The sequence below is a fragment of the Gallinula chloropus genome (genome assembly GCF_964237585.1).
Source record: "Gallinula chloropus genome assembly, chromosome: 16".
NCBI lineage: Eukaryota > Metazoa > Chordata > Aves > Gruiformes > Rallidae > Gallinula > Gallinula chloropus.
In genome coordinates, this window is record NC_140101.1 from 12,516,753 (window position 1) to 12,540,317 (window position 23,565).

General features: G+C 49.3%; 2 protein-coding genes across 2 annotated transcripts in view; one reads left to right on the plus strand and one right to left on the minus strand.

Annotated features, from left to right (window-relative positions):
- The window catches only part of MMP24 (matrix metallopeptidase 24), a gene marked incomplete at its 5' end in the record, with an annotated part of 44,878 nt that extends 41,754 nt beyond the window's left edge, over positions 1-3,124 (minus strand). The window contains 2 exons of the mRNA XM_084271357.1: positions 813-961; positions 3,026-3,124. Of these exons, the coding sequence (XP_084127483.1) occupies positions 813-961; positions 3,026-3,124 (248 nt within the window). The remainder of the gene's footprint in view (positions 1-812; positions 962-3,025) is intronic.
- Positions 3,125-5,839: 2,715 nt separating this feature from the next.
- Positions 5,840-22,254, plus strand: FSIP2 (fibrous sheath interacting protein 2). The gene is made up of 7 exons (XM_084271794.1): positions 5,840-6,081; positions 17,441-17,577; positions 19,796-19,958; positions 20,063-20,179; positions 20,821-20,982; positions 21,168-21,257; positions 21,616-22,254. The coding sequence occupies exons 1-7, from the start codon at positions 6,070-6,072 to the stop codon at positions 22,168-22,170; spliced, it is 1,236 nt and encodes a 411-aa protein (XP_084127920.1). The 5' UTR covers positions 5,840-6,069; the 3' UTR covers positions 22,171-22,254.
- The last annotated feature ends 1,311 nt before the right edge of the window (positions 22,255-23,565 follow it).

The following is a 23,565-nucleotide window of genomic DNA, read 5'->3' on the forward strand; positions in this document are numbered from 1 at the left end:
CTGCTTCTCTCCCCTAGAAAGCATAAATAAGACCTTATCTATGTTCTGCCATAGTCAAAAGATATTCCCCTGGCCCAGACAGATTCAGCCAATACAGGACATTGAGGCAATCAGACAACAGGGAGCCAGTCAGCAGCACCACACTTCACAGTATACATAGGTGCCTTTAGAAGAGCAGACTAAAGACAGCCACTGTCAAAGAATAAAGTCCCTCCAGCCCAGGTGGTTTAGATCACTGCTTCTGTGCTAACAAAGACACCAATCCAAACAAGTAACACAGGTCAATGTGCAACAGAGAACACCTAATATCCAATAAGTGGCAACTATCAATGGCTAAGTAGTCTATCATATGACTGTTATCACCAGACTAGAACAACTCACTTCATCTCGGAACTACAGGTCTCCACAAACAGCATGTATGGAGATCCAAAGCTCCAAGTAATTAAGAAATATATCAGAAGCCATTTCTGTGGCCAGATTTTCACTTACATCCAGACAAGAGATGGAAATAAATGAAACCCTTGAAGTTCTCAGCTTTCAGAAACTCACAGGATTTATGCTTTGCCTGTGCAACAGCAATGGTGATCTATGTACAAAGAACATTTAGCAACAGCTTTCCTCACACTTGCAAACAGAACTGCTGGTAAAAAGAACAGGTGGATCTGTCCACATGTATACACAATCAAGACTTCTCTGGCTGAGTCAGTCAAATCTACCACTTTTGAGGGCTTCTTGTGGCTGGAATAATTACCCAGGTAAAATGACAACACATTAAGAAAGGGAAAGACAAAATTAGCCTACGTTGATCTTACTCAATAGTTGTCTGGTCCAAAACTCCTGTTACTGGGATCCCATAAAACTGTTGCATAGTGGCAACTGCGGACTGCACAGCTTTTCCTGACTGCAAGGCAGACATTTGGCTGTCAGATGGAAGTAAGTAGCCGTAAGTTTTTAACCAACCCTGAAAAAGAAAGAAACAGATGGTAAGATGCCACGGTAAGTTTTCAACTTCACAGATCAGAACATTTCCTCATAAGAAAAAGTGACAAGCTAGCCCCCAAAAATTCAACCCTCACTCTTTTTTTTGGTTAGGTTTGGTAATATCATCTGATCCCTGGGAAGGGCTGGAGATCCAGCTTAACAAACCTGTCCTGACAGGACAATGCAGATCTGTCCATTAAAAACAATCACCATCTCAACTGAGTAACCAGGACAGACTTATGTCTTAGGAACACCAGAAAAGCCCAAGAAGCATTGTCCTCATTCCAGAGACCTGTACAACCCTGTCACCTTCCCATTGTGAGATTTCTCAGTCCCCACAGCAGCATGCTCCAAATAACCCACTGTCAACCACTTACTGCTGTCGCTGGACCATCACTCCAAGCAAGCAGTTTAACAGGCTCAGGCAATTCCCAGAATGGTTCAGCTTTACACTTGCACTGAGCCCAGGAGCACTCCTTTAACACCCATCACCACAAAAAAAAAAGAAAGAAAAAAAAAGGGAAAAAACACACACTCAAAGTTTGCAGGGTCTCTTGTTAGATGGACTTTTCCTCTACTAATAGCAGATATCTAGCAAATTGTCAGAACAGGAAAAAAGCCAACTTCCCTCAAGGAGTTTTATCCTTTTTCCCCGCCTCCCCCGCAAAACGCAGCCTGAGATAAAACCATGTGTCAAACTTGTCAAAATGCTAGGGACAGCATTTTCAAAACCACCCATTAATTCAGGATGGTTTTTTCCTCCCCTCTCCTCCCACCTCCCCACTTTAGTACCATGAGAGAAAGGGACATTCATCATTAGGTGTAAATGCCAATAAAACCTGAACACCTGTTTGCATAAACTTTTCCCTGTACCTTTTCATGCATAGACCCCAATGCTGCTTTCTTCTGGCCAACACCCCAGTCCTCTGATTCAAAACCAGGATTACTACGTGATCAATGTACATCCTGTAAGCTTTTTGCAGCCATGAGGACAATCCATCTGACCCACAGGTCGCAGTCCTCCGCACACATGCAGTAATAAGTCATCTGCATGTGCTGCTCTCACACAGGCTGCAGGATCACTCAGAGCAGGGGGGGAGAGAAGAGGTGCCTTCCCATAAGAGTGGCAGAAAAGGGGGTCAAGTCAGGATGAGCACAAGAGGGAGAAAGATTCCCATTTTTGCAGCAACAAAAAGACACCAGAATCACTTGAAACAGGGAAAAGCCTCACTTCCAAAGCAGGAGAAAGAAGGGTAAGTCAGTATCAGTGCCAGGCATGGTCAAGTTCAACAAGTACCTGGACACACGGTACTATTCAACACAGACATCACCAATGGCAAAAGGCAAAGCAAAGCTGCAAAACTGCTTGGACGCTGGGCATTTGCTACCACCGCCTTGGCATCCAGCCTTGGCCCGACATACACAGTGTGCTGCAACCTTCAGTCTGACAAAAAACCCCAGCTGTCCTTGAGCAGCGAGAGCAGAGCACACTAACCATGCCAGCCCTGAGCAGGTTACCCTCCTGTATCCCCTTTTCCTCCAGACCCGACTCAGACAGGGCAGGGAGCTAGGGAAAGGAACACAAGATGCCCGCATCAAGAGAAGCTCCTCCGGGGAGGCTGATACACACAGAAGAGGCCCGGCTGCCTTCGTCTGCCGGTTCCCAACCTGCCCAGGCAAGGGCAGAGGAGCTGCCGGCGACTGTGGCCGCACACCTGAGCCGAGCCCGGCCTGGCCCAGCAAGCAGCAACCGAGAGCGGCACGACCGAGGCCTACAGGAGATGCAGGGAGGCTCCAGCGGGCAACAGTGCCCAGATACAGCGGCAAGGCGGGAGCCGAGCGCGGAGGAGCAGAGGAGGCGCTGCCCGCCCGGCTTTCCAAGCCGCCCCCGGGCCAACAGAGCACACGACCCGGCCCCGGGCTTCCCGGCCCCCAGCGCCCCCTGTCCCAGCTGTGGCACCACCGGGCTCGCCGCCCTCCCGAGCCGCACAGCCCCGCTCCCCTCCGCCAGGTCACGGCCCGCCCCTCCCGCTCCCAGACCTACCCGGCCGGTGCTGGTATCGGCGGCGGCGCGGAGCAGCGCGCAGAGCAGCGGCAGCAGAGGGCCCGCTGCAGCCAGGCCCCGGCGCCGCCTCGGCGCCATGGCAGCGCGGCGGGGCTCCGGCCAGCGCTCCGGCCCAGCGGCGCGGGCTGCGGCTGCGCGGGGACGCCGGCAGCGGAAGGCGGCAGCCGCCGCCGCCACCCCGCCTCTTCCTCCGGCGGCCCGAGGTGGGCGCGTCTGGCTGGCGGTAGCGCCCTGGTTGTGCTGCCCCGGCGGGGAGGGGCTCAGAGCCGGGCACCGGCAGCCCCGGGGCGCCGCCCCTCGCGGGGTTTTGCCACGCACCCGCCTCTGGCTGCAGGCGGGACAGAGCGCCGAGGGGCTGCTGGCTGCCCAGCACCGGAGCAGATAGAGGAGGACCAGGCCCTCTCCCTACGGTCATCTCACGACGGGGGGGGAAAGAGGTTTCCTGCTCTGGAGACACCTGCTCCCTGCCAAGGCTGCCTCCGCCTGTAGCCTGAAAATATTCAACAGGGGTGTGTAGAAGCCCCAGGTGCAGGAGGTCAGCTATATGTAGCTTCCTCACGCTGAGCCAGAGAAGGTGAAAGGTGGGGCTGGTGTAGGAAAATGAGGGTTAAGACTATGTAGAGTATATGCCAGCTCGGGTATCCTTAATGGTATGCTCTGAAACAGCAGTAACGAGGATAGCACATTTCTCAAGGGACCAAGGATTTAGGACAATAGGGCCCTTCAAAGTATTCTTTCTCTATTGTAAATGTGTACAGAATATATCGAGCCTTGGAAGAGCATCAAGAAATACTGCAACCTCAACTCACCTGTGCTGATTTTAATACTAAAATCTCCAGCCCTTTGTGAATAATGCACATGCTAATTAGAGGATCTCCCCAGTTGTTTGGAACTTGAAGTACATAAGTATAGTGAAAGCAGGTGAAAAGGCATTATGGAAGTCTAAGAACACCAGTCAGCTACCTCATATGTCTATAAAAAAGGCACATCAAGCTGGAGTTAGGTGTCCAGCACCCTGTTCTGTGCTACCATAGAGACACACAAGGTCTTTCCACCCTCTAATTCTCTCCTTCATTTAAGTAGGCAACCTGCACTGTCACATGTAATTACTGTTTTTATCTGGGATTTTGAGTAGGATCTTTCATTGTATCATTTCTTCCCTGTCCAGCTGAGAACGGAAGTGATAGAGCAGCTTTTGTGGCTTCCAGCCACGGTCAGCAACCACACTAGGGAATAAAGGTTTGAGTAAAAGTACACAAAAGAAAGGATAACTTCTCTCATCAAAGGAAGGGAGAGGTTTTGTTATTGCTAACATTTCTCAGAGGTAAAGGTGGAGGAAAAGTTTACTTGAATCCACCACTCCCAAATGAAAGCTGCAACCCATCTGGAACTGTGACAAGGAAACCCTCCTACCACTAAGGGATCATCCGTCACTGAAGAGACCAATTCACCTGTGGCTGGGAAGTGACGTGGAGCCGGAGGATTGGCTGTGAAACCACAGATCTTGCATGAGAATTCAGCAACTGGGCAGTGGAAAGTAATCTGTCACCTATGAATTGTACATGGATTAAACCATATCCTTATTTAGAATTAGAGTGCAGCCAAGGTATAACTATATTTGCTATTTGTGTCTGTAGCTTTTTCCTGTTGATAGTGATTTGGAAGCCTCGCTTTTGCAATGATAGCCTTTCTTAAAAGCCTGTGGTGGAACACTGACGATATGTATCCATTCCATGATAGCAACACTCCAAGCTATTGCAGCAGTGGCAAACACGGCTGACTGCTGGCAATGCCCTGGAAACCAATCCTATACTAGGTATGAGCTCTCCTAAATTTCTGTCCCATTCAGTACTCAGTGGTACAAGGATGTGCATAGCAGTTATGGATTTCCACTAAAGAAAAGAAGGTGGGACCTGAGAAGAGTTTGTCACTAGTTTGAAAGTCAAACCCTGGGTATTTATGGAAAGCAAACCTATTGAGCAGAACATACACACTGTATAGGTTGGAAGGGAAAATGCAAAAATAGCTTTAATAGAAGTTAATTCATCTCAAGGTCTGCATTCCCTGTCTGTTTGATGAGTCTTTATAAAATGAAATACTATGAACTATTTCATAACATGATGTTAAAGCAAACATGACTGAAGGACACTAGCTCAATGCAAGCAGAAACACGATGCACAGTGGGAAACAGAAGGAATATCCTCAGACTACAAAGATAACACAGGCAAAGGATCCTCTCAAAATCCTCTGTATAACTTGGCCATCTTCTTGGTCATGTCATCAACAACAACCTGTACAGCAATGGTACTTCAGAGAAATTCTTGTGGACACCTGCTCTACAAAACAGACAGGTGAAGAACTTCCCTTCTTCCTCTATCCTGGAGACATCTGTTGGGGAATGGCTCGCAGAACGGGGCCATTCGGATTATATGCAGCTGGTGGGCCAACAGAATGACATTCACCTGGAGGGAACTACTGCGAATGGCCTCGACATGCCTAGGCCAAGCTAGGCCTCCGGCACAGCTGGGGGGGGGGGGAGAGGCTCGGCAAGGTCGCCACGTCCTTGAAGGGGGAAAACAACCGAGGCATAGCCGGCTGGAACCGGTGGAAGGGGAATTCCACCGTGAACAAGAAACAAGAAGTGGGCGTGGTATGCAAATGCGACCTTTTCGGGCTTAACCTATAGGCAGGCTGTATTTCAGATGTATCCAGCGCTGGAACATATATAAAGCCACGAGCTGCGCAATGAAGTGGGCACCCTGTTATGATTCATATTGGATTGCTGGTGTCCGTTTTATTTTCTTTCTCGTCAAGTGGTGCCCGAACAGGGACCCCGATTTTTCCAGCAGGGGTCAACCTTGGAAAGACGAGAAGACAGTTACCGGTGCGATGGGAGCCGGTGCCGGCGACTCCTCCGGGAAGAGGCACTACGAGCCTGGGAGGACGGCTTGGAGCCGGGAGCTGCGGGTTAGGAGCCCTCCGTCGCAGGAGTAGGGGACGCGCGGAAAATACGGCTGGCCAACATGGATAAAGAGGTAGCGTTTTCCCTACTTCAAAGCTTTTTAGAAAAGCGAAAAGTTAATTTTAATCTTAAACGTCTGTCCGGTTTGTGTGCCTATGGTTGCACAAAGGGATTTTTCAAGTCAGGGGATGATTATTTTGATTGGAACCGGTGGAGGGAATTTGGCAATGAACTTCGGAACGATGTTATAGATGGAAAAAAGGAAGCCAAAGTCCTCCAGGTCCCCTGGCGAGAGACTATTAATGCAATCGCCAAATATAAAGAGGAGAGAGCCCTGGCTGTTTCGGTGTCAGCGAAACTTAATGGAACACGAGGGGTGGCTCCTCCTCAGGTGGAAAATCACCAAGCGCAGGCTTTTAATTTGTTAGCTCCAGGACCGCCTGCTGTCGGCCTGCCAGTGAAAGTCGCTAAGACCCCGGCAGAAGCGGAACAGCGAACGCAGGAGGCTGTTGCCGCGCTATCACCCTCTAAACAAGAATCCGACGTTGCCTGCGTAGCGGAGTTCTCTTCTCCCTTACCCTCCGCGCCACCTTTGTCAGTGGCTTTGAACCCTTTTCTACAAGATATTGCGGTCCAGACTTCTGCGCTGCCCTCTCGGAGGGGCTCTGTTTCAACACTGAATCCTTTCGTAGAAGGTTACGGTCGGGCGGGGACTCCCCTCAATTGTTCTAATAGTAGCTCTAGTGATTTAGATAGCGATGTAGATTCTGTGAAAGAGTTGTCTGATTTGTTTGAAAAGTTGTTTAAGATTTGTCAAAAGAGAGGGGGGAAACCAGAGCCGGTTTTTGCGAAGCAGCCTAAGAGAAAAAGCAAATTGCGGGTTAAGGGCAAAGCCGCAGATCGGGAAATAGGGGAGGAGAGAGAGCTGAAACTCCCTCGTCCTCGCTGCCAACCATGGCCAAAAATAGCAAAGCAAGCCATGGAAGCGGGTGACGTTGCAACAGCAAAATGAACTTTTAAAAGCCATGCCTGTAATCTATAAGCAGCATGGGGAGGGGGATGATGTATATACCGCGGGTGAGCACGACCCGTTTGATTGGAAGTTGTTAGTACAACTGAGGGACACCGTGCGTCAGACGGGTTTACATAGTGAGCCTAGTAAACAGATGCTTCAGTATATTTTTTCTGCGAGTGGTATTATTTTACAGGAAGATATTAAACAGGTGGTAAGAATGATACTTACCCCGTCACAAGCCATGCAGTATGAAAGCCACCTTCAGCGGCTCTGTAACACTGCCGCTACTCTGCCCAGGGCAGAGGGAGATCCGTTAGCGGGGGTGACGGCGGCACAGTTGATAGGGACTGGTACTTATTTTGGGGTGCAGGCTCAGCTAGGGCTTCCTCTAGCCTTTCTACAGGAGGCTATGCGATTGGCACAGATAGCCCTAAGCGAAGTTAAAGCTGGTAGCGTAACTCCATCGTATTTGTCGGTAAAGCAAAAGCCGAACGAGTCATATGCCAGTTTTTTGGACAGATTGCACCAAGCTTTAGACCAGTCAGATCACCCTGAGCATGTAAAGACTACTCTTGGTGAGAAATTGGCTTTTGAGAATGCGAACGCACGGACTAGGGATGTTTTGGTCACCCTCCCTCCTCATGCCTCTGTACAGGACATGCTAGAAAGGGCTTTGCGTTTAGAAAGTGCGGGCGCGTTAATGGCAGAAAGGGCGTTCCCCTTGATAGCCCCAGAGCCGCCGCTTGAGCAGGCAGCCGCCAAGGTGTTAAAGGAGATAATCTGAAAGACAAAGCCGCATTGTGGAACAACAAGCTAAAGTACTAGATAACGTGATGGCAGCCTTGACGTCACTAGTCCAACAACGTAAAGAAATAAGAGGGCGACAAAAAAAGATCAGGTGTTTTCGATGCGGACAACAGGGGCACTTTCGAGATCACTGCAGGGCAGCGGCTGTATTTTGTGACCACTGTAATTCTCGCTCCCACGCCACTGTAACTTGTCGGCGTCAGGGAAACTGGAAGCAGAGCGCGTCTGGTCCCCGCGCGCAGACACAAGTAGCGGCACCAGTCAAATGCAGCCCGCCAGCCGAGGCAGCCTCGGCTTGGACTTGGCAACAGCAGTAAACTGTGTTTTGATAGATTCGCGACCTGTTGCCATTGAATCTACTACCCGGGGGCCCTTACTAATTAATGGCAACGCTGTTGGCGGTTTACTTGTTGGTCGCTCGTCATCTGCAGTAAAGGGACTGTTATAAATTTGAGACATACTCCAGTTGATAAAGCCAAACAACAATTTATTAATTAAGCAAGCCCGCAAGATATAGGCAAATATCAGCGCTGGGCGTCCGGAGGAGACCCTTGCTCCTGCAAACGGCACGCCCCTCACCCTTCTGGAGTCCCCTTTTTATAGTCCCGTAGTTCCGGGTACACGTGGCATATTCCGGTGTTTTTCTGTAGCTGTGTAAGCTGGTAGTGGGGGTCGTCCTGGTCCCCCGTAGTCCTCCTCTACGTTGTGTTCAGTATCTTATTTGGTTAACTCATTTAATCCTATCAGGATGTTGCTAGTGATAAAACAATGGTTCCCCTTTTGACCTGGTTACCTATTCACAGCCATAGTCTACCACAGGCACCAACTCAGCAAGATCTGAAGTTCTTTCAGGGTGTTACTAGTGATGGAACAATGGTTCCCCTTTGCCCTAGTTGCTTATTTACAGTCATAGAAGGTTTGAGAACAATTACTTATTACAATCCCCCCCTTTCAATTTTGACCAATTTGTTTCTCAAACCGACTAACAGCTTTTTGAGATAATAGCATCGATGCCTCTTCTTTTTCTAAATCGGTTTTGGGTCATCATTCAAGAAACATTAACGTGATTACCTTCGTTACATGGGTACTTGGCAGCATCTATGTATATACAATAGCTGGTATTCAAAGAATCCATTAATTCCAGTTCCTGTGGTTCTGGACCAATTGGGACTCTATCATCCCAAGAATCATACCTTGTCATGCCCTCACTGGTATTATAAATATAAGGACATCTTGCTATTTTACTCATTGCAACCTCAAAAACTTTCCAGGTGGAACTATTCAGTGGCACTCCTACCAAACACGTGATAAATGGAGTACTTGGTGTGGCAAGACTAGCACAAAAAGTAGTAGCATTCAAAGCTTGAGATAATGTAACCCAATACATTTTGCCTTGGATCTAATGTGGTACCAGTCCCCAAATAACAAAATACAAAATAAAATCTATAAAAATACAATTATTAGCCCCCCTTTATTTAAGGCAATTGGTGGGTTCATAATAACTATTCTAGAGTGGTGATGCTTGGACTCAATCGTTTTTGTTTGGTATTTTCTGGTTCTTGGGTATCTGGTGCCTTTTTCAGCCTTGGTGTATGGAGCCACCTCGTGATAGGACTGGAGGGCTTAATACCCCACGATTTCCTTACGCCTCTGCCTCCTTTGCCTACTCCGTTGCTTGGAGCAGCAAAGTGTTCCATCTTCTCGGCAGCAGTCATAGTCTTCAGGGGTTCTTCCTGTCCTCAGCTTACGAGTGTTATAGGCTTCCCAATTTTTATGTTTCACTTCCAGGGCTGAACAATCCAGATGTTTCACCTGGAACCGGCACACTACCCGAATTATTTTTGGGCTACCTTGTTTATATTCATTAGGATATGTACAACCTAATTTGGGATTTATCCCTTTTGTATATATCCTCCACCACTCTTCAGACCCTTGGATAATCTCTCCAATTTTTACTGCTAATTTAAGGGTTAATTCGGTTAGTTTTCTTTCTGCCCAATAACATTTTTCACAAATGTCTGGGGTATATTCTCTTTCTCTATAATGTACCCACCAATTGTCTTTACACACTCGACACTCAAAACAAAAGAAAGTATAACATATACATCCAACATTTGAACAAAATAAATTGTCATTCATAGACAGTTTTACTCGCTGGTTCTTCGAAAGGTGGCGTTTAAGTTGTCAGGATTGTTGGTAGTTTCCCACCGAGATTCTCGAACCGGTCTTTATTCTGCTAGTGTGTGTCCAACCTCTTTAGGCCGTTCAAACCGCAGTATCTGTGGTAAGCAACACAAGAAAGGGTCCCTCCCCCCCGGTATCTTTTTTTCTGAGTTGTTGTTTATTGACCTTCTGGCATGTCAGGCACTTTCCCACCATCCTTTTGGCGATTTTATAAATTCCAATACACATATACTTGGTTCCAAAGTGGTCCACTAGTGCCTGTACTACCCAGTGGGTAAATAAACGGAGACCTGTTGGCAAGGGTATGTCCCTCAAGTCAGGTCACACTTTAGTATGATATTCTATTATGTCTAAGCAGTTATGCTCAAGTTCTTGGTTATTAGTCTCCCCTTTTGATAAAAAGGTGGCAGGATTGAGGCATGATTCAGCAGTTATAACTAAATCATCTTTTTCCATTAAAATTGCTTCATACTTCAAAATTCTAGAATCAGTGAGACCTCTTCCTGCCTTCTGAGTCAGAATTGTCCTTACTTGATGTGGAGTGCTTACTATAAGTGCTCTTCCAAAAGTTAGCCTTCTGCTTTCTACCACCAAGAGGGCTGTGGCTGCTACTGCCTGTACACATTCAGGCCACCCTCGGGATATTGGGTCCAGCAGTTTAGATAAATAGGCAATTAGCTGTCGTTTGCCTCCCCACTTTTGAGTAACTCCCCCCGCCCCCCAGGGCTGTTTCCTTATCTATGGTAGCAAACAAGTGGAATGGTTTGTTAAGGGAGGGCAGTGCCAACACAGGAGTAGTGATCAAGTTTTGTTTTAATCCTTGTATTAATTATTTTTCTTCATTACTCCATACCAAGTCATTAGGCTCTTCTAACAATTGAAAATATAATCCCTTTGTTTTTAGTACAAATGATTCAATCCATAGGCGACAATAGTCTGTCAATCCCAAAAATTTTCACAGCTCTTTCTTAGTTTTCGGGAGAAATAACTCAACTACTCATCTTCTCAGGGTTTATTTTCTGTCTCCCTTCACTGATTAGATGTCCTAAATATTTAACTTTCTTTTCCATGTACTGCAGTTTGGGTTTTTTTGATACTTTTAGTCCCTGTTTCCCTAGGAAATTTAGCAAAGCATTTGTTGTTTCCTTTACGATTCTCTTATTTTTCCCTGAGATTAAAAGATCATCTACATATTGTAGAAGGGTGACTTCAGTTGGGACTTTAAACTTTTCTAATACTTGTTTCAATGCTTGTCCAAATAAATTCGGTGATTCAGTGAATCCCTGAGGTAAAACTGTCCATCTAAATAAATTGTTGCTTTTGTCCTGTGAAAGGATCTTCCCATTCAAAAGCAAACATGTCTGTACTATCAGGGTCCAGTGGACAGGTCCAGAAAGCATCCTTTAAATCAATCATACTAAACCATCTGTGGTCATCTGGTGTTTTACTCAATAGAGTGTAAGGTTTAGGAACTACTGGGTGACGCACTTGAACGATTTAGTTTAACTGTCTTAAATCCTGTACCAAAGGATATGACCCATCGGGGTTTTTGTTTGTTTGTTTTTGGGCGGTTTGTTTTTTTTTTTTTTTACTGATAAGATTGGGGTATTAAAAGGAGACATACATGGTTTCAGAAGCTTATCCTTAATTAAACTCTCTATAAATGGTTGGAGACTTTTACAGCCTTCCAATGAAATAGCATACTGTTTTTGGCAAATAATGTCATTGTCCCTTTTAAGTTTAATCTTTAAAGTGGTAATGTTTAATCCACCTCGATTACCCTCTCGCACCCACGCTATTGGATCAATTTGGTTTTCATCTTCCTCTGTTAGTAAAGCCATGGATACCACAATTTGGTCATCCTGGGTTTTCAATTCCAATCCTAATTGTATTATCGAATCTCTTCCCAATAAATTAGTTCCGGAATCAGGGATATATAAATTGCCCACAAATTTTCTCATCACCTAATCTTAAAGTGGTATTTTCAAACATGGGGACTGAGAATCCTTTCCCTTTTACCCCGATACAGTTATACTTTGGTCTGTATAAAATTTAAGGAAGTCCTAGAAGCTCAACCAGGGAGACAACGTCCTCCTCCTGGGGTCCCACCTTCAATTTTATCAAGGATTCTTGGTAGGACCTTAAATTAATAAACCCCTGATTTCCCTATTCATGTTCAAAGGACATGAAGGGAATTACCCTTTCTTCTTTTCTTAGCTCAGGACATTCTCACTTAAGATGTCCCTGTTTGCTACACCCGTAACATCCTGCTGAGAGAAAACCAGCCCATAGGGATTGCCAAAGTTTTCCCCTACCTCGGCCAATTCCTCCTTCATTCATGTTTCTCACACCCCTCCCACTTCCTTTTGTCCAGCTTTTCCCTCTATCTCTAGGTGAGACTGGCTCTGTTCTTTTCTTTACTACCTCATCAACAGCAGATAACCATCATTTTTGCTTTCTGCTTCTGCTTTTCTTACTCTCTTTTCACAAACACTTTCTGAGCCTCTCTTAGTAAATCTTCCAAAGATCTTTCACTCCAACCATCTATCTTCTGTACCTTTCGCCTAATATCAGGTCATGCTTTAGTCACAAAATAAACTTTCAGAAGACCTTGTGCTACAGGATCTTCAGGATTCATACCCGAATATTTTCTCATTTGATCTCTCAGTCGCTGTAAAAACACTGAGGGTGTCTCATCTTTTTCCTGCTCAATCTCAAAGGCTTTAGTAAAGTTTAGGAGCAGCCTCCTTTATACCTTCTATGATTAGGTTTCTTAAATCTCCCATGTTAAAACAGGCTGTTTCTGCTAGTTGGGGTAGCAAGTATTGTGATCAATTGCTCGCAGAATCTTTTCCTTTAGGCTTTGCACATAGATTTTCAAGCTATCAGGAAGACCCCTAATCAGTGTTTTAAGGTGGACCGGATATACCGGAGCAGCAAGGGGAATGCCCTGCCCCCATGGCTCATACATGCTTGAATACACACAGCCTTTTTGCACTGATTCTGCCAGCCCAGATAATTTAATGGAGCCAGCAGTTTTTCACCCAATCCTGTCCCTGGGGTAAGGGACAAGATCAGTGCATCTCAAGATTGCAAAACTTATCTATCCCCCAGGCCAGGGAAGAAGCATCATTAGAGATACTGACTGCCTTAGAGGCGGCCATCCTATAATTACGTACAAACTTCACAGGGGCAATACATCCTGAGAGGGCCACACTGTAGTATCCAAATTTCCCCTGTTCACTCTCAGGAGGTCACACTGTAGTTACACAGTTTACGTTACCCATATCATACACTCTTTATTCTTTCATCGCCTAGACAGCTAGTCCCCTCAGTGGGCAATCATTAACCCCAAAGGACTGTCTGGCGGCTTACCGTGTAGCACTACCCTTGGGCTACCCATGGGATCAGACAGCTTGCTCTTCTTCTGTCCCATCGTCTGGAGCGCACTCAGTCAACAATATATTCACTCGCTTCCCCTGGTTCGTGGCTCACGCCCTCGCGGGCAATGAGAACCGCACTACTGAGGGTCCGCACTCGCTTGGGGAATGCGAGCTGCCGGTCCCCCTCTCATGCACACACACACTCGCCGCGCTTCCAGGATCCCCGACCCAGACCGAACGGATTTCCCCCACAGATACTCACGCGTCCTGCGTCTTCGTCCGGACCTTTGTGCACAAAGTTTATAGGGTCTGCCGGCCTCCTTTGCCTAATATCTTGGAATTTGGGTTCGTCGGTGCAATCGAGATGGGAAATGGGCTACCAAGGCCGCCAAACAACAGGCGGGGCGCCTCCCTGATAAGACCAAGATTCCCATCTCGTGAGTTGCATCCGAGTCACGGCACCAAATTGTTATAAATTTGAGACATACTCCAGTTGATAAAGCCAAACAACAATTTATTAATTAAGCAAGCCCGCAAGATATAGGCAAATAGCAGCGCTGGGCGTCCGGAGGAGACCCTTGCTCCTGCAAACGGCACGCCCCTCACCCTTCTGGAGTCCCCTTTTTATAGTCCCGTAGTTCCGGGTACACGTGGCATATTCCGGTGTTTTTCTGTAGCTGTGTAAGCTGGTAGTGGGGGTCGTCCTGGTCCCCCGTAGTCCTCCTCTACGTTGTGTTCAGTATCTTATTTGGTTAACTCATTTAATCCTATCAGGATGTTGCTAGTGATAAAACAATGGTTCCCCTTTTGACCTGGTTACCTATTCACAGCCATAGTCTACCACAGGCACCAACTCAGCAAGATCTGAAGTTCTTTCAGGGTGTTACTAGTGATGGAACAATGGTTCCCCTTTGCCCTAGTTGCTTATTTACAGTCATAGAAGGTTTGAGAACAATTACTTATTACAGGGACTAATAGTTATCCCTGGAGTGATAGACTCTGACTATGTGGGAATCATCAAAATTATGGTACAGACTCAGTTCCCACCAATACAAATTCCTGCAGGGAGTCGTATAGCACAGATTGTTCCCCTTCCACAACTCGCCGAAGGAATGACACCACGCCTTACGAACGAAAGGGGGGCTGGTGGCTTTGGTTCCACAGGACCTGCCGCAATGCTTACTCTATCTATGGGCGTACGGCCAGAGGCTACCGTGACGTTATCGAATGGAGCTGATAGTTTTCAGCTCATTATGCTCTTAGATACGGGAGCTGATATTACAATTGTGTCCACCCTGTGCTGGCCTAGAGACTGGCAGACGCTTCCCAGCGTGAGAGGGGTAGAAGGAGTTGGTGGAGCAGCTGCAGTGCGACAATCATCGGCGCCTATTCATATTCAACTAGACAATCGACATGCTAACATCCCCATTACGGTAATGCCTCTGCCCCAAGGCGTGAACGGACTGCTCGGTCGCGACGCTTTGAGACAATTTGATGTGCGACTTACAAATGCCTCGGATTTTTGCTGACGGCCACTGTTCGGTACAATTTCCCGCTGCAGCTCCAGTGGGTCAGTGACACCCCCATCTGGATAGAGCAGTGGCCGTTAACAAAGCAGAAGCTGCAACAAGCACATAACATTGTACGGGAGCAGTTGGCTGCAGGACATTTAAAGCCATCAACTAGTCCCTGGAACACGCCGATTTTTGTTATTCTTAAAAAGTCAGGGAAATATCGACTGTTACAGGACTTACGCGCTGTTAACAAACAAATGCAGGCAATGGGTGCACTTCAGCCAGGGTTACCATCTCCAGCAATGCTACCAGAGTCCTGGAGTTTGTTGGTAATTGATCTCAAGGACTGCTTTTTCACCATTGCACTGCATTCAAACGATACTCCACGATTTGCTTTTACCTTGCCAGCCATTAACAGGCAAGGTCCTAGCGCGCGATTTGAATGGACGGTCCTTCCTCAAGGCATGAAAAACAGCCCCACACTCTGTCAACTGTTTGTCGACCAGGCCCTGCAGCCCGTCCGTGAACAGTGGTGTTCTACACGCATCTATCATTACATGGATGACATTCTTTTTTGCAGACAACAACCCTTCACCGAAAAGGACATTCTAGTCATCTCCGACATGTTAAGTCGACAAGGTCTCCAGATTGCACCAGAGAAAATTCAAAGGGAACCTCCGTATAAGTACTTGGGATGGATCATCGCTGAATCTCAAATTGGACCGCAGAAATTGTCATTGCATCTTGACATCAAGACCCTAACGGATGTACAAAAACTCATGGGGGATCTTCAGTGGTTGAGACCTGTCATCGGTTTCACCAATACTGACTTGGAACCTCTGCGACCGCTCCTAAAAGGAACTGATCCAGCCGCTCCGGTAGTACTCACCCCTGCTCAGGAACATTTGTTGCAACATTTGGCATCAATGGTGGCAGAACGTTGGGTCAGTCGATATGATCCCGAGTCTGCAGTAGATCTTACCATTTTGCCTACTGATAATACATTGCTTGGGGCCATTACCCAAGCAACACACTCTAAGGGGGAGAGTACTCGAGTGCTCGAATGGGTATTTGCTACCTTGCAGCCCAAAACAACCATCCAACGGAAAATTGAGCTTCTATCGGAACTGATATGGAAGGGTAGAAAGCGGTGTTTGCAAATTCATGGAAAGGAACCTTCAACAATTTACTTGCCCATCAGAAAATTGGATTTAGAACAAATGATTGCTGAAAATGACTGCTTGCAACTGGCTCTTTTGAGCGCAGCCACAACATTGAACACAGCATCGCTGGCCTCTCCTACCTTTAAATGGATGGGTCAGGGACAGTGGATAGAACGACCCAAGTACTCAGAACGCCCATTGGCGGAGGCAGTGACTGTGTTTACAGATGCAGGCAAAAAATCTAAAAGTGCAGCGATTGTTTGGAACCAAGACGGTCAATGGCAACAACACATACTTAAGGGAGAGCCTACTGACTCTTTACAAACGTTAGAGTTGCTTGCAGTGGTGTGGGCTACCTTTAGATGGTTCACAATGCCTCTCAATATAGTAACTGATTCTCTCTATGTAGCAGGGATTGTGCGCCGCATAGAGACTGCCTTTATTCGTGACATCAAAAACCTACGGCTTTTTGAACTCTTGAGACGTCTTCGCAGTGCACTTCAACAGAGGAGTGCTGCTTATTGTGTCATTCATATTAGAAGCCATAAATGGGATCAAGGCCTTGGGGAAGGGAATGCGAGGGCAGATCGATTAGTCTCTGTGGTTGCCCCGCGAGATGAATTTCAGGCGGCTTGCCACTCCCATGAAATGTTTCATCAAAACGCTAAAGGCTTCTGCAAACAATTTAGAATTTCAGTAAATGATGCCAAAGGCATCGTGCAAACCTGCCCAGAATGCAATCATCATGGGCCAGGTTTGGGTCTTGGTGTCAATCCTAGGGGACTGCAGGCCAACCAGATATGGCAAATGGATGTAACTCATGTGTCAGAGTTTGGGAGGCTGAAATATGTACATGTATGCATAGATACGTTTAGTCACATGCTGTGGGCCACAGCACAAGCCGGTGAAAAAGCCATCCATGTCCAGAGACACCTGACAGTATGCCTAGCTGTTATGGGGGTTCCACAACAAATTAAGTCTGATAATGGTCCAGCTTATGCTGGGGAAAAAAGAAGACGTTTTATGCAAAGATGGGGTATTCACCATGTCAGAGGCATCCCCAATTCTCCAACGGGTCAGGGCATTGTAGAAAGGGCACACCAAACTTTAAAACAGTATTTGTTAAAGTATTCTCAAATAGCAGATGTTCAGGAGAAACTTGCTATGACATTATTCACCCTAAATCATTTGTGTATTTTTGGCGAGAGTGATTCCCCACCAATAGTTCTACATGCCCCAAAGGGGCGGCAGGACAAAAGAGTTGCAATGTTTGTACACTATCGGGACCCAAAGACTGGACAATGGCAGGGCCCGGCTGAGGTTCAGTATCTTGGACGGGGTCATATGTGTGTGCTTGCACCTACAGGATCACTATGGGTACCAGCGAGACGGACCCGCCCTGCGGCCAGCCAGCAAGTTCGCCCTGACCGTGACATTGTTAGAGATATGTCTCCTGACGACGCAGACGCGGGCCATCCACAGGGTGAACGACAGAACCAATATGTGGGTAACTTGGGCTAATCAGACTGGCAACTTAGATTTTTGTCTGAGTATGCAGTCAACTACTAGCCCTTTTAAAACGTGCCTCGTGGGTATACCTGGTTTTGAAGAGGCTGCCTTTGCTGCCTATGCCACTAATAACTGTCACTCTTCTTCCACCGTAGCTAGTTGTACTGCCACGTTAATCCGCTCCCTTAACACCACCTTACCCTGGGATCCACAAGAACTAGAATTGCTGGGTGCTAAAGCGGTGGGGTCAACGTCCAAAGGTCACACTCAGACGTGTGTCACATTTGGTGATAGGTTTAGTGGCAGGAACGGTTTTGAAACCTTTATTGGTGACACTCAGCCTCATGCGCGGGTCAACAAAGGGTGGAACGAATCAGGCTGGACGGAAGTGTCGCCAGGGCCCAACTTCAGACCATGGGATAGACATTTTTGTGGCACCAATGAGACCACTCTTGACGGTTATAATGTCTCTCTCCCCTTAGGTGCTTATGGGGCAGCTGATCTATATAGCCCACTGTCATCAACAATTGGACCATTATTGTGGAACAATAACACCCCAAAAGCTCTTCCCCCAAATGTGTTTTTAATCTGTGGGGATAGAGCCTGGCAGGGCATCCCAAAAAAACGCATATGGTGGGCCGTGTTACCTAGGAAAACTTACCCTTTTTGCCCCTCATCAAAGGGACTGGCTAAACCTGACTAAGATAGCACGTCGTGTTAAACGAGGCGTGCCTTTAGATAACTCCTGTCGTGATGATGTTCAATTGTGGTCTATGACGGCCAACATCTTTGCTACAGCCTTTTTTCCAGGTTTGGCTGCAGCTCAAGCCCTCAAACAGTTGGAGCGGTTGGCATGCTGGTCGGTTAAGCAAGCCAATGTTACCACGGATGTTTTGTCACAATTGCTGCACAATCAAGACAGCTTGCGTCATGCTTTTTTGCAGGATCGTGCTGCCATTGATTTCTTGTTATTAGCACATGGTCATGGGTGTGAGGACATTGAAGGGATGTGTTGTTTTAATCTTTCTGACCATAGTGCATCTCTTCACAAGAAATTGGCTTGGCTGGAGTCTCACACTCAAAAAGTTGTTAAAAATGTGAATCCCTTTGATGACTGGCTACAGTCAGCTTTTGCTGGACTCTCCCCTTGGTTATTTAACTTGTTGAAAGAAGGTTTACGCTTTACAGGTATAGTATTGTTGGTGTTAATTATTTTGCGCATTGCTTATGCCTGCATTATGAAAAGTGTTAAGCGAATGGCACAAACTAACGTTTTGTTAGCCCAAAAACAAAAAGGGGGAATTGTTGGGGAATGGCTCGCAGAACGGGGCCATTCGGATTATATGCAGCTGGTGGGCCAACAGAATGACATTCACCTGGAGGGAACTACTGCGAATGGCCTCAACATGCCTAGGCCAAGCTAGGCCTCCCGGCACAGCTGGGGGGGGGGGGGAGGCTCGGCAAGGTCGCCACGTCCTTGAAGGGGGAAAACAACCGAGGCATAGCCGGCTGGAACCGGTGGAAGGGGAATTCCACCGTGAACAAGAAACAACAAGTGGGCGTGGTATGCAAATGCGACCTATTCGGGCTTAACCTATAGGCAGGCTGTATTTCAGATGTATCCAGCGCTGGAACATATATAAAGCCACGAGCTGCGCAATAAAGTGGGCACCCTGTTATGATTCATATTGGATTGCTGGTGTCCGTTCTATTTTCCTTCTCGTCAGACATCCACTTCAAAAAAATCACTCAGGAAGGCAGTTGGGCAAAGTAGGCTTGGGAAAAAGGAAAAAGGGGTCAAGCCAAGCCAAAGCCCAGCATCTTTGGTGTGGCAGTTCCTTGCATTTCTTCCCGTTTGGCAAGGATGCCTGCTTCACTGCACAGAGGCTCACAGGAGTTGAGGTGGGATGGGGCCTGCGGAGACGAACTCCCAAAGCCGGGCCAGCAAGAACGGGTGGTCCGTAGGCCCATCCAAAGGGGCCTCCAGGCGGGGCCTTCACATGGACCAGTGGGCAGCAGCTGTGCATTTGTCCAGAGCAGGGATACAACAGTACGTAGCCAGGGCAATGTGGTGATGTTGTACGTAGCCAGGGGACCGTGGTGATGTTGTACGTAGCCAGGGCAACGTGGTGATGTTGTACGTAGCCAGGGGACCGTGGTGATGTAACAATGAGGCAACGTGATGATGCAACGATGTGTGGGGGCTCTCTAGCTGCCGGCTGTGTCTGACACCTCAGATGTGTTCCTCTGGAGCAAGAGGAGTGAGCGCGGTGTCGCAGCTCCTGGACAGCTCTTGGAGGAAACCTTGGAGTGAACCTTGGAGTACTGTTGGCGCCCAACAGGCACTGAGGAGCACCATGGAAAAAAGGAGAGAGGTGAGCAGCAGGCTGATGGAGAGGGCCCAGCTCTGGGAGCTCGGGACCTGCCGTTTCTTACCACCGGCTACTGAGCTGGGATCTGAGCGTCTCTGTCTTCCCAGGTCAGGCACAACAGCGAGCACCTGGGAGAATGGCTGCTGGGCCTCCCACTCGGTGTCAAGGTCCCTGTGCCACCTCGCTCCGAGCATGTCTTCACCAGGGGAAAGCTGGGGAAAAAGGTAAGGGAAGTAGAAAGGGGCAGAGAAGCTCTCTTCTTTTACGGGGTCCCCGTCATTCAGGGACGTCCTTGTGGCCACCTGCTGTGCACTGGGAGCTGCAGCCCCTCCACCGCACAGGGCTAGGGAGTTGAGGGGGCCTCTTGGCTCTGCGGTGCCAAGAGAAAGGAGGCCTTGCCCATAGCAGTGCTCCAGGCTGGGCAGAGCTGCGTGGAGTACAGGTGTTGGTCTTCCAACTAGCTTCACCTTTCCCCGAGGACAGCTTGGCACCTCTGGGGAGCCCAATCCCCTTTTGCAGGCAGGGCGAATCGCCAGAGGGAAAGAGGGGGCTGTGGGCAGCATTTCAGCTGAGCTCCTTACAGGGACAGCTCTGGGCACAACCCTCACAGCCCGGCAGTGCACAGCTCCCTGGATTCCTACAGCAACAGTTCATGGCCACCAGATAGAGGATGTGGGCAGAGGTTTCTTCTCCGCTGGAGAGCCTCCAGGGTGCTGATCTTTCCTCTGGGTGGGACATAAGCCGGCAATGAGTCTAGACCTGGGAGGTTTGGGAATGCCATCCCGTGTGCTTGACGGCCTGGGAAGTGTGTTGGTTGCTACTGCTGTGCCTGCCCTGTTCATACTCAGGAACATCCCTCTTCCAGCTTCACCAGCCATCCAGCTATTTTAACCTGGGAGATCCCTGCTGTCGCCAGTTGAGCACAGAGTACAACTGCCTGCACGACCCACACCTGAAGAGCTACTTCCACCGCAAAGACAACTTCCAAAGCCTGAAGAGAGATGGCTTCATCACCAGCGACAGCAGAGTAGGCTTGGGTGTCACTGGGCTGGTGAAAAGAGTTCCCTCCGAGGAGGGTTCTCTGAGCCAGAGGCAGCGTACGCAGAGGAGCAGCTCCCCTCCCGCTGCTTTGGTTCGGGCTGCTTTGGGGAAGGCAGTCTGCGTAGCTGGCTTGACGGTGCTTGGGTGATTTCTCCCCTCATCTCTCCACAGGTGGTCTGCAGTCTGAAGGAGTACAATGAGTACAGGAACTACCTGACCAGACTCAGGCTGGACATAGAGGAAGTGGCCAGGCGAGAAGAGGTAAGCGGAGTCTGTGCAGATACGTGTCAGCAGCACGGTGCCACAGGCCTGGCTTTGACCTGCTGCATCTCGGGGAGGCGGCCAGTGCGGAGGAGGGGAGGGCTGTCATGGTGGCCTGGGCATTCTGGCAGCGAAAGGACTAGTCCTCAGGGAGCTGAGCTAGCTCAGGGTGCTAGGGTGGGCACGGGCAGGAAGGTGGCGTGCAGGCACACGGGGTGCTCTGCGTAGCCCTTCTCTTATGCCCTCATTAAGCGGGGCTGAAGCAGAGCGCTGGCCTGGGCCTGTGCCATGCCTCCAACGCGTGGCTGTGAGGGCTTCTGAAGGCAACTGCGAGCCACAACCTGCTGTCACCTTTCAGGAAAGGCTTCGGACACGCCTGGCCACATTTAAGGATGCCTCCAAACCCGGAGACACTTCTTGCCCGGTACTGCGGCTGCAGCAGGCTCAAAGCAAGCTCTGCCCATCTCCACCCAAGCAGAGAACAAGCTCCTTCAAAGGCGAGGGAAGGAGAAGAGGGAAAGGGGCTCGGGACAAAGAGCACACCAAGTCCCAGCCTGGGATGGGGCAAGAAGGTGCCAAGCTGCCTGGGAGCGTCAGGAGGTTCTCCCAGAGTGGGCCTGTGCTGACTCCTGAACTGAGCCGTGAAAGGCCAGTTGCAAAACCTCCTGCAGAGCGAGGCAGAACGGGCAGCTCTGTCGCTGAGGATGGCCTCCTCTCCACGGGCCCGGACTTCTCCAGGCAGCCCGTCCCTCCTGCCTATCCGAAGCCCTCTGGCCCCACAGGAGCACAGCGCAGAGGACTGCGCTTCAAGCCTCTCAGTGGGGAGACCCAGACACCCACGTCAGAAGGGAGGTCCCTGCCTGGGAGGTTTGTGGACACTCTCCTGGGGTGCTGTGTGCCCAAAGATGTGTAGAGCCTCTGCGCAGCTCCACCAGGTGGCAAACACCCTCGTGCTCCACCAGGTGCAGACACCCTCGTGTCTGCAATAAAGAGTTTATTCCCCAGTGCTTGCTTGGGCGCAGCTTCATTCAAGCCAGGCCACGCCGGGTCTGGGCCTTTTCCCTGCCATAATCTGCCTGACGTTCTTCCCTCCTACAGGGAAGCGGAATGAGGGAGGCGAGAAGCAGCCAGCATTTGGGCCTCGTTTAGCAAGCTTTGCCGCGGGGCTACTGGAGGGAGGGTGCAGTTCTAGGAAGCTCGGCCTTCGCCTTGAGATCATTTGTCCAGGGCCCTTTCTCAGAGCGAGCTCCCCCAGAAGCTCTGCACAAACACTGGCTGTCACTGCGCCTGCGGCAGACAGTGGCGTCTCCACCTGGGCAGCGCTCTGTCCCATGTCGCCTGGGCCTGGTCTGCGCAGAGTGGGGGTCAGGCACCGTGCGCAGGCCCACAGCCGTGCGCTTGAGAGGGTACAAGCAGGCCGTGCCAAGGCTCACGCAAAGGGGAGGGGGTTGGGAGCAGCCCCCTCTCTAAGAGGAACTCAGCACCCTGCCGTGCCACAGGCCAGCTTGGCCTTTGGCAGCCTCCCATGCAGCATCCCCTGGGGAAGGGAGGCCTTCCGTCACACAAGCAGGCAAGTCAAAGAGCTGGCAGGGAAGGGGAAGCTCAAATCTAACTGCTCAGCGGGGGTCATCTGTGGCACAAAGGGAAGAAAACCCCGCTGCAAGAAGGGGTTCAGCTGGCTGGAAGCAGGGATGCCAGAGACAGGAGGACTGCCTGCAAGGGCCTCTTACTTCCCCTGGGGGATGAGCTAAGGAAGAGCCTTGGCCTTGTCTTGTAGCTGTCCTGGAATGGGAGCTCTCAGGGGCCACCTCTGGGCAGCAGAGCTGCTCCAGGAGACAGACCCATGGCCCGGCTCAGGTGCCCCAAACTAAACGCTCACGGCATGGGTGCTGGTGCCATGTGGCTGAACTTCCGAGACACCGTGCATTTCCCACCAGGTCACAGAGCTGTCTGCTCAGTAAGCCCCAAGAGTGTAAGCGATGATGAGAGGGCTCTGAGAAGCAATTGGCCAAAGGCCGGTCTGCAGGCTTTGCAGGGTATAAGGGGTGGTCATGTGCAAGTGCTGGAGTTGAGGCTGCCTTTGCCGTGAGCGGGAAGAGCTGTGAAAAGGAAAAGGGGTCAAGCCAAGCCAAAGCCCAGCATCTTTGGTGTGGCAGTTCCTTGCATTTCTTCCCGCTTGGCAAGGATGCCTGCTTCACTGCACAGAGGCTCACAGGAGTTGAGGTGGGATGGGGCCTGCGGAGACGAACTCCCAAAGCCGGGCCAGCAAGAACGGGTGGTCCGTAGGCCCATCCAAAGGGGCCTCCAG